The sequence below is a fragment of the Brugia malayi genome (genome assembly GCF_000002995.4).
Source record: "Brugia malayi strain FR3 genome assembly, contig: Bm_v4_Chr4_scaffold_001, whole genome shotgun sequence".
Lineage (NCBI taxonomy): Eukaryota > Metazoa > Nematoda > Chromadorea > Rhabditida > Onchocercidae > Brugia > Brugia malayi.
In genome coordinates, this window is record NW_025062478.1 from 3,695,456 (window position 1) to 3,706,558 (window position 11,103).

At 20.8% G+C, this 11,103-nt stretch overlaps 1 protein-coding gene across 1 annotated transcript; it reads right to left on the bottom strand.

Annotated features, from left to right (window-relative positions):
• Nucleotides 1–790: 790 nt before the first annotated feature.
• On the bottom strand, nucleotides 791–7,050 carry Bma-shw-3 (voltage-dependent potassium channel alpha subunit, putative; the record flags this gene model as incomplete). The annotated part of the gene is made up of 10 exons (XM_043081522.1): nucleotides 791–907; nucleotides 1,276–1,368; nucleotides 2,035–2,151; nucleotides 2,551–2,695; nucleotides 3,544–3,710; nucleotides 4,068–4,160; nucleotides 4,335–4,547; nucleotides 5,337–5,445; nucleotides 6,082–6,233; nucleotides 6,796–7,050. The coding sequence occupies 10 exons, from the start codon at nucleotides 7,048–7,050 to the stop codon at nucleotides 791–793; spliced, it is 1,461 nt and encodes a 486-aa protein (XP_042937456.1).
• Between the last annotated feature and the right edge of the window lie 4,053 nt (nucleotides 7,051–11,103).

The following is an 11,103-nucleotide window of genomic DNA, read 5'->3' on the forward strand; positions in this document are numbered from 1 at the left end:
GAATATTATAAACATCAGTATTAAGTACGATTTGATAAAGAATGGTACGATTTCAAAAGGAAAGACCTACATTCCAGTACCTTTATAATACTTTTACTATAAGTTACTAGGAAAATTTACTTGCTTTACATCGAATTCTAGGTGAAAGAGTACAGTTATTACTAGAAGCATAATGAAATTCGTATAACTTAAATGAATAATGGAATAACTGAAATTAATTCGATGCTTCCTAGAATACTTATATTTAGCTATTTGATGAAATCGATTTGGTCAAATTTCTTTTTTTTTTTTTTTTTTTTTTTTGGTCCAAATAAAATAGCATAGTTAATTATAGTTCATACATTCATAAATTTGCTTCCATGGACTGCAATATACTTTATTTTGTATTATGAATTGATCAATCGCCTTTTGTTAGTTTCTAAAATTGGAATTTCTGTGATTTTCGTTGAAAATTTTCATGATCTGATGCTGAGCAGAATTTGATATGCAATATGCATGAACAACAGGATTGATAACAGTGATAAAATTCATTTGTTATCTCCTTGATTATTTCTGAAATGCAACAGTGAAATAAAGAAATGATTTCTTTCTTTTTTTTCTCTCTTGTTTTTCCAATGGTTAAGGATAATATGAAATGAAAATATTAATATGCGATAAAATAATCCTAAAATGATTTTGAAACTGTTAATTAATTGCTTGAAGAGACTTATTTGTAAGATATTGCAACTTAAATGAAGAAAGAGAAAGCTTACATTAGAGTGCAATTTATAAAATGCAAGCAATAGTTCTTTCATTTTGTTGTTGTATCAGGTGGACCATTGTGTTTTACCATTAATGGTTCTTTTACCGGTTGTTTTTCACGTAACACCTGAACACGTTTTTGTGCCATAACCGGTTGTTGTTTTACCTGAAATTTTATGAGAAAGCTTGCTGCTTTACTTTTCTAAATTATGCTTCCTTTTTTATTTTCAAAATCTAAACTTTTCATGTTTCTTCACAATTATTTAAATAAGTTATTGCAATAAATTTGAGTGAAAAGAGAGGAGATTCTTTTTTTTTTGAGTTACTATTTTATTAGCAATGAAAAAATGATAAAATATTGAAATATTTGAAATTTTTTTCAGGATTTTTTTTTTCGCTATTTCAATGCATAATTTATACATATTTCAGTGATTATTTCCTTCTTTTCTCTCTTTTTTTTTCCTTTTATATGAAAAACTATACTAATGAAATAAAAAAAAAAAAAAAAGAAGAAAACGAAAATAAAAAGCCTACCTGATCAATACTTAGTACACCACGACGTTTTTTGGGTAATTTAGAACGAGCTTGTGTATGAGAGTAAAATAGAGCAAAATTACTGACTATTACCTGAAATAGAAAAGAATGAAAGAAAAAGAATAAATAGAACCATTATATTAATTTAATTTAATAATATATTAATTTGATATTTGATTTAATCAATAACTTGAAGGTTAGTAAATAATCATTGAAAAGAATATAATTTAAGTACAAATATAATTAACTATTACAATATAATATATGTAAATATGGAGGAAATGGATAATGATATAGAGGGAATAATAATAATTGATCAATTCGAATAAATCTTATTTCTATCAATTGATCTGTCGATGTGATTAATAATTTACAGCTCAAAATATTTATATAAATTTGTGATTTTTTTTTTCGCCTTATAAAATATTTTCATTTCATCATTTTCATTATTATATTACTATTACCACTGTTAATTATTGTTATTATTATTATTATTATTATTATTATTATTATTATTATTATCATTACCATTATCATTATCATTACTGTTATTATTATAAAAAAATATTATTAGAAAATATTATCACTATTATTATTGTACATACTATTATTATTATTATACATTTTATAATTATTATTGTAATAATTATTATCATTATTACAGGTATTATTATGTTATCATTGTTACTATTATATTATCATTATCATTATTAATTATTATTCTTTGTATTCTTAATGATATAAAGTTGAAATGTTTACAGGAACAGGTAACGCAATAGTTAGAACACCAGCAACTGCACATACTGAACCAATAATACGTCCCAAATATGTATGTGGTGTCATATCACCATAACCAATTGTTGTCATTGTCACTATCTAGAATAAAAAAAAGTAAATTAATAAACAAATATATATATATGCATATATTTGTTTGGTTGTTTAATAAAAATAATTTAATTTTAATTTTTAATTATTTATGATCGAAAATTTTCCATTTCATTTATTACTATTTTACATTTTATAAGAGGAATTTTTTTTTTTAAAAAAAAAGAAAAGTCATAAAATGAATTGTCAAAAATATCTTTCTCCTTTGAGAAATGAAAAGAAAAAAGCAGATATTATGAATTATCATGAAAAAAAGCCATAAAATTTAAAATAAAAACAAACAAACAAACAAGCAAACTTTATGATTTATCAATAAAAAAAGAAAACTAAAAAAATTCGAAAAAAAAAAAAAAACAAAACAAAACAAAACAAAATATATTATTCACTTACAGCCCACCATAAACCCAATGGAATACTTTGAAATTGATTTTCAGGATTTACTTCAATTCGTTCTGCATAATAAACCAATGATGCAAATACGACAATACCAAGAACAAGAAAAAATACCAATAACATTAATTCTTTAGCACTTGCTCTAAATGAAAAATTTTTTATTTATTTAAAATTATTTATTCAATTTTTAAAATTTTATTTTTATTTTGTATAATTATTAAATGAAATGATTATAGTTAGTAAATGTGTGTATAATAATGAAAATGTCAATGCAAATATTTGAATAAATAAAAGTTTTGAATAAATAAACATTTTAATTACATCCATAATTATTAAATGGATGTAATTAAAATGTTTATGTACGTATACGCATGAATGGTTATATATTAAAAATAACTTAAAAGAAAACAAATATTATCATCAAAATGACACGCATGACTAATTATTGTAATATTAATTAAAAATTTTTAAGGTATGAATAATAGTTATGAGGCAACTAGATTGTTTGGTAAATTCTGAATTATCGTATTATTAATTAAAAAACCTGGAATGTTGGGCAAGTTCTGAATTATTGTAATATTATTTAAAAAAGTCAGAATATTTGGCAAGTATTGAATTATTGTAATATTAGCTAAAACACTTGGAATGTCGGGCAAGTTTTGAGTTATTGTAATATTAATTAAAAAACCTAGAATGTTGGGCAAGTATTGTATTCTTGTAATATTAATTGAAAAACCTAAAATGTTTGGAAATTCTGAATTATCGTAATATTAATTAGAAAACCTAAAATGTTGGGTAAGTTTTGGATTATCGTAATATTAATTAGAAAACCTAGAATGTTGGGTAAGTTTTGGATTATCGTAATATTAATTAGAAAACCTAAAATGTTGGGTAAGTTTTGGATTATCGTAATATTGAATTGTCATAATATTAATTAAAAAACCGAGAATGTTTGATAAGTTTTGAATTAATTAATTAAAAAAGCAAAACCTGAAAGTATGCATGAGAATTTTGAGGCCACTAGAATGTTGGGTAAGTTTGAATAGACGCATAATTCGAATAATTGAAAAGAATTCGAGATCTGCTGTTGAACCGTATGTTGTCATTAGTAAATCCAAATAAAATGTTAGTGTAGCTATCAAATCTATTATATTCACCTGTGAATAATATAAATTTAAAATTAAAAAAAAAAAAAAAAAAAAAAGGTTGAATTAAAATGCTAGCATAATTTATTTTAATATATATATATAACATTTTTTTTTCCTTTTTTCTGTAAATATTACTAATAAAAAACAAAGAAATAATTTAAAATTTATTTTTATTTTTTCTAATTTGAAAGGAAAAGTGAACAATGATACTTAAATTGAAATAATAATGTTTTTTTTTTTTTCAAAAAAAAAGTAAGGTGAAAGTTTCAATTTGTCTTTTTTTGTCTATTTTTATAAGCCAGGTAAATATATATTAGAATTTGAATGCTTAATCATCCATTTCTTTTTCATAAATTATTAGCTTACCGGTGTTTTAAAATATTTAATTTTGCTAGGGCAAGTTATAAATCGAATTAATATTTCTATTGTAAACCATACATTACATATTGCTTCAACTATCTGAAATAATGAGAATTAATTTTTATTTGTTTAAATCAATTATAATAAAAATTTAAAAATAAAAGAAAAAGTAAAAAATTAGTTCGAAAAAAAAAAAAAAAAGAAAACGATAATATTAACAACAAGTTTCAAGAAAACAAAATACATATATTAAAAATTTAGAAATGAATTTACCAAAAAACCCGGATGTGGTTTGGAATTTAGTTTATCAATACCAATTGCTCCGGTACGATATTTATTTGAAAAACCAACAGAACGATAATAACGACCGGAAGTAATATTAATTTGCATATCATTCAATTCGGCAACCCGTAAACCGGGATGTGTTTTAAGACAAAAAACGATGATTGCTATTATTAAAAAGAAAACTGATACAACTGCAATTACCTGAAATAAACAAACAAACAAACAAAACATAATTTTAAATAGTTACATACTCATAAATAAATTGTGAGTATGTAACTATTTTTACAAAATTTGCAAAAAAAAAAAAATTTACAAAATTTATAAATATAAAGTAAAAAAAAAGGAAAGACGAAAAAGTTAAACTTATCAAAAGTATTTCATTTAATTCCTTTTTTTAAAAAAAGAAAAAAAAACTTTTTATTCATTATTATTTTTTTTTTTAATTAATTGTCATAAAAGAAGAAACAAATAATACAATAAAATCAATTTAAATAAGAGATTCAAATAGATATTATTTGTAAAATAAAATATAAAAAATCAAAAATAAAAATATAAAATATAGTTTAAATTTGAATCTAAACACGATGATACACTAAATTCATTTCTTCTAAACTATTATCTAATTAATTATTTTTTTCCAAATTTACTTTGTTGCTAAATTATAATACTTTAATCTTATTTACTCACCTAGTAATTACTTATTTTTGAATTCAAGAAGAAAAATACACTATGAATAAATTTTTTTTTTTTTTTTTGTTTTGCTCAAATTAAGTTTTTAGAGATTTTTTGCTTCAACTGACAATTTATTTGTTTTTCAGCCAATTTAAAATCTTTTGCAATTAATTTAATTTCAATGCTGAAAAGAAAAAATTGATGAAAACTTTTGAAAAACACAAATTTGTTATAAATTGTGATAAACCAAAAAAACAAAAACAAAAAAAAAAAAAAAGAAACGAATAAAAAAGATAAAAACAAATGAAATGAACAAACTTTTGCTCCATGAGATGAATAAGGCTCATCGAATAAATGCCAAATTTTTGGTTTTAATTTTTGCCATTTTGATAGTGATTGATTATGATAATCATCCTCCCAACCAAATCTTAAAAAAATGAAAAGAAAAATTAAAATTTTCTGCAATATTTTGTTTTTTTTTTTTTTTTTTTTAAAAAAAAACACACAAAAAATAAAATGTGGATTAAATTATAAAAGAAAATAGAATTGAAGCTTTATTTTCAAAAATAACACATTAAAATTATCGTCAAAATTGTACAGCCTTATAAACATACACAAATTTTAAACAAAGATATTTTTTCATTTTTCATCGTTAATATCTGAAATTTAAAATAATTTTGCAGTTTTAATTTTTCATTTAATGTTTAAAACTATAATATAGCAATGAAATATGCATGATATTTATTTGTTTAAAGTAGTGAAATTTAGTTGGTTTTTTATAGAAAATTTCATAAATGTCTAAATAACTAATGTAGTAAGCCTTAAAATAGATATGTCAATAAATAGATAAATAAATAAATGAATAAACAAACAAATAAAAAACGAATAAATAATGTAGTAAGATACCGAATGAATAAACAAATAAGTAAATGAACAAATAAATTTATTAAATAAATGATATAATACAGCAAATAAGTAAACAAATAAATAAGTGGGCAAACAAACGGAATAAATAAATAAATAAATGATATAATACAATAAATAAGTAAATAAATAAATATACCGCCGATAGACTTCTTCCGGATCTTTTAGGCGATTTTCATCAAAATCGATGTCAAGTTTGTCGAGAGTGGTCAACACTTCTTGTGTGTCACGATGTTGTGTGTATGTCATCCAACAACATGGCTCAACTTCATTAGCATCTAAACCCCAATACTGAAATATGATAAGCATTAATTAGCATATTTAATATTCGATGTAATAAAGATAAAAGTATTATTTGCATAAGTTAAGAATTTATTTTTTAATTAATGAATTACTTAATAACCATACATTATCTCACTTTATTTCATTCTCATTCAATATTGCTTCTTATTAAATTTAAATTTCATAACTAATTAATTCAACTATTGAAATCCTATTATTGTTAAAACACAATTTCTCACTGAATTTGATAATTAATAAAAATGTTGTAATAAAGTTTTTAATGAAGTAGAGAAAAAAAAAATAGCAAAATTATTTCAAATTTTCCTAATCATATAGTCACAAATAAGCTATCTAATCAAATAAAAATTTCTTATTTTCGTATAAGATAATCAAAAAAATTAAAAAATAGATAAATAAATAAATAAACTATTAAAATAAAATATAGAATAAAAACTAAAGAATAAATTATAATAAAAATTTGCCCATAAATATATTTTATTTTATTTTTCTTATTTTCGTAAAAAATGATCAAAAAAATAAGAATTCAAAAATAAGTAAGCAAATAATATACCTTTAATTCTTCCTCAAAAAGTGGTCCACAAACATCCAATGGATAATGTAATTTACCAGTACGATAATAATTTAAAATAAGCGCAAAAACGCCAGGATGACGATCAAAGAAGTATTCATTAAGAACCGGATCATAATTAGCCAAATTTTGCGTTAAACGACTTAAACGTGTAGCCGGAATTTTTTTAAGTGTATGTTTATATGTTTCATGTCGTACACCACCAACATTTAGAATAACACGATATTCACTATCCATAATATTACTTCTAGAAAAATTAATTAATATCAAGAAAAAAAAAAAAAAGAAAAGAAAAAAGAAGTAAATAGACGTTAATTAATTAATAGGTTGAGAAAAAATAAAGAAATTAATGTTAGTAAATAATGATTAAAAATAATTAAAAAAAATAGAAATTTTATAATTTTATTGAATTAAAAATTGCTAATAATATTAGTTTTGTAATTCGTTTTTTTATTAAATACAAGAATAATTTAAATGTCAAAGTTACTCAAAAAAAAAAAGTGTGTATGTTGTGAAAATGATGAAAACTGCAACTGCGATTTGTTACATATCAAATTTCTTCCTTTTTTCTTTTTCCCTTTCTCTCTCTCTCTCCCTGTCTCTCTGTCTCTCCTTTCTTGTCTTAGATGAAAAGAGAAAAAGATATAATTACTAAAAATAAAAGGAAAGAATTAAGTTAATCTATAATTTATTAAAAATATGCTAATTTTAAGCAAAAAAAAAAAATAAAAGAAAGAAAAGGAACAAAACGCGATGACATGTATAAAAATAAAGAAATAAACAAATAAATAATAAATGAAAATGATGAAAAGGATTAGAAAAAAAAAAAAAGAGGCTTAAATAATTAGCATATTTAATTTTTGAATTTCGATTTTTTTGAAACGACCAAAGCTGATATATATAATAAGCTTAGTGAAAGAAAGAAAGAAAAAAGAAGGAAGGTAACTAACTATTAGTTAGCATAAATGAGTAATACAATTTGTAAATTTCTTATAAATTTTTTTCTTTTTCAAGAACTTTATTCCATATATTACAAATTATAGTATATAAATGTGCATGTTTGTGTATGTTACGTATGTGTGTGTTCGTGTATGTCCACGTATACGTGTACGTGTGTGTCTGCATGAATGCCTGTGTATGCGTTGTATGTGAAATTATATGTTATGTTTATTGATAATTTTGCATTCTGATATAATTTAAATTTTAAATTTCAAAAAGGAAAAAATATAATAATACTTTTAACTTATAAATTTCAAAAAAAAAAAAAAAAAAAAAAAAAAAAAAGAAAAACAAAAAACAAAACAAAACGAAAAAAGAAAAATGAATAAATAAACAATTATTCAAAAGAAATAGCAAAAAAAAAAGAGAGAAAAAAGTAGTACAAATTAAATAGAAAAAGGCGACAAATTTTGAAAAACATAAAAAAAAAAGAAAATAAACGAAAAGAAAAAAAAATGAATGAAAATTTGACAATAAAAAAAAAAAATTTTTTTTTTTCAATTCATTTATTTAAAAAAAAAAAACATTCCGCTTGGTTGAATTTCCATTTCTTTCCTTTTTTTTTTTTTTTTTTTGATATTTTATTTATTTTTCTTTTCTCTCAAAATAATAATAATAATTTTTTATTCTATCATTATGAATTATATGCCTGTTTTCGCTTTTTTTTTTTCATTTCTTTCTTTCATATTTTTTTCGTCTGCAAAAACATAATTAATTTTTTTTTTTAAATCTCATTCATTATACCTGTCTTTTCTTCTTTTTGTTCTTTTATTCTCTTTCTTCTTACTCTCTGTCCCTCTCTCTCTCTCTTTCCCTTTCTTTTTTTCTTCCTTTTATCATACAATTATTTTTCTTTTTCAATTTTGAATTATCAATTAATTGTTGTCAATTAATTGTTGATGAATTTTTGATCAACAATTAACAATCTTTCTTCTTTTCTTTCTTTTCAAATTTAAATTACGGTAAGGAGGGTAAATAGCATAAGTAATAGAAAAAAGTTTGAAAACATTTTATATTCAATTGAACTTTTTTTCTTTTTTAATCATTTTTTTTATTTAATTTTTAATTGGATAAAAAAAAAAAAGAATTTTTTTTCTTCAATGATTCATTTTATAAAAAAAATTCCGTTAAAAATTACTCTTACGCATACCTTTTTAGTGTTTGAATTTTAATTATTATAATATGATGGATGAAAAAAAAAACAAAAAACAAAATATTATTTATTTTGTAATAAATTCATTAATAGTATCCATTTTATTTTATTTTTGTTATAAATTGAGAAATTATTATTAAAACTCAACGAAATTAATAAATTTAAATTATAATTAAGCAAATTTTTAGTAATTTTTTACTCAGCAAATTTAGTTTTTTTTTTTTTTTTTTTTTTTTCTAGGTTTAAAATATATACTTCATTTCTATTTATTTCTTAATATATTTTTATTTAGTTACCATTATTAATTATTTATTTATTACGATGTTTTTTTTTTTTTTTTTTTTTTTTTGCAAGAAAATATTTAAATTATTATCCGAATAATATTGAAAATTAAATGAATTGAAGCATTATATGAATATAATTCTGAATTTTTTTTTCAGGCAAACTTTTCTATTTATTTGTGAACTTTTTTTTTTCTGCTTAATTATTTTATTTATTTTTATTTTTCCAAAAATAAAACTTTGCATGTACTTACTCAAATGATTGTGATGCATGCATGCATGCATCTATCGAAGTAATAATAATGATATTTGACTTTATTGTCAATAAAATTATTTTATAATATTTCAAGATCAATATTTACGCCATTAAAAAAAAAAAAATTAATGATAATGATAATGTTAATAGTAATAACAACAGCCAATAATAATATCAATTACCAAGAAAAGAAAAGTTATAAAAAATACTGAATTAAATTTGATTAAATTATTGAATGGAAGAATAATAAATACTGATTATATCATTTAATTAATTAATTAAACATGACAAATGTTAATAAATACTGATATGAAATGAAAAAATCAAAATAATAGAAAACTAATTTTATTTTATAACACAAATATTTTTTATCTTTCAATGATAATACTTAGTTAAATAAAATTTTATGTAATAATAGTTAATAAACATAGGAAAACAAAACATTTATGCATTTAAAATTTACATTAATTGGAATTCAAAAAAATAAAATTCAATAATAACTAAAATATGAAATTTATTCAGCTAAATTCATTGTTAATAAGCATTTTAATGTTTAAATTACAACAATTTCTTGGATAAGTTTAAATATTTTAATCTAAAAAATTTTTGATAACCGTAAGAAAAAAATTGATAATTGGAATATTAAACGATAAAATGTCAAATTTTATAAAATATTGAAATATCAAAAAATATAATATCGTTTAGCAGTTTATTTAGTTAGCTTTTTAGCTATGAATAAAATTTCAAAAAATGCGAAAATTTCTTATGATAAAAATTGAAAAAAATGTGAAAAGGGAAAGAAAGAGAAAGAAAAGAAAATCGCAGGGAAAATTTGAAAGAAAAAGGAAAGAACGAACAAATTGATTAATTTAAAAAGAAAAGTTAAATTATGCAGTAGGATTGATTAAGCTTATCATTTATATATATTGCATTTATTTACCTTTCTTTTTTTTTTTTTCTTTTTTCATTTCTACTGTTACTTTATTATATTAAATTCATTTTATATATGAAAAAGGAATGAAATGAAAGGGTAAAATGGAAGAAAAATGCATGCAAAAAAAAAAAAAAATAATAATAAAACAAATGAATTGAAATTGAAAATATAAAAATGAAAATAAACAAACAAACAGTAAAATAATAAAAAAAGAAAGAAAAAAAAAAACAAAATGCAATTAGTATTAACAATTTTTTCTTTTTTAATTCATTTTCATTCTTTTTTTTTCGAAAAAAACAAAAAAAAATTTGTTCTATAACAATAATAAATGATTGAATTGGTTTAGATATAAATATGAAAATAAATAATAATTCGAAAATGAAATAAAAGGAAATGAATATTTTTGAAGTGTGTAATTTGTGTTTATCCTTTTTTGCTGCTTATGCAAATTGATGGTGGTAAAATGAAGAATGTGAAGAGAGTTTGAACAAAAGAATGAGGAATCGATATTGAAGTAAAGCAGCAAAGATAATATATTAAAACGGATTGGATGATTTCATAAATATTTTAAAAATGAAATTGAATGAAAATAAAGTTTGTGAGGAGGAATTGGTTAAATTTGTAATAGTTTGAAATGTGAAAAAAAAAAAGGGAAAAAAATGAAAAG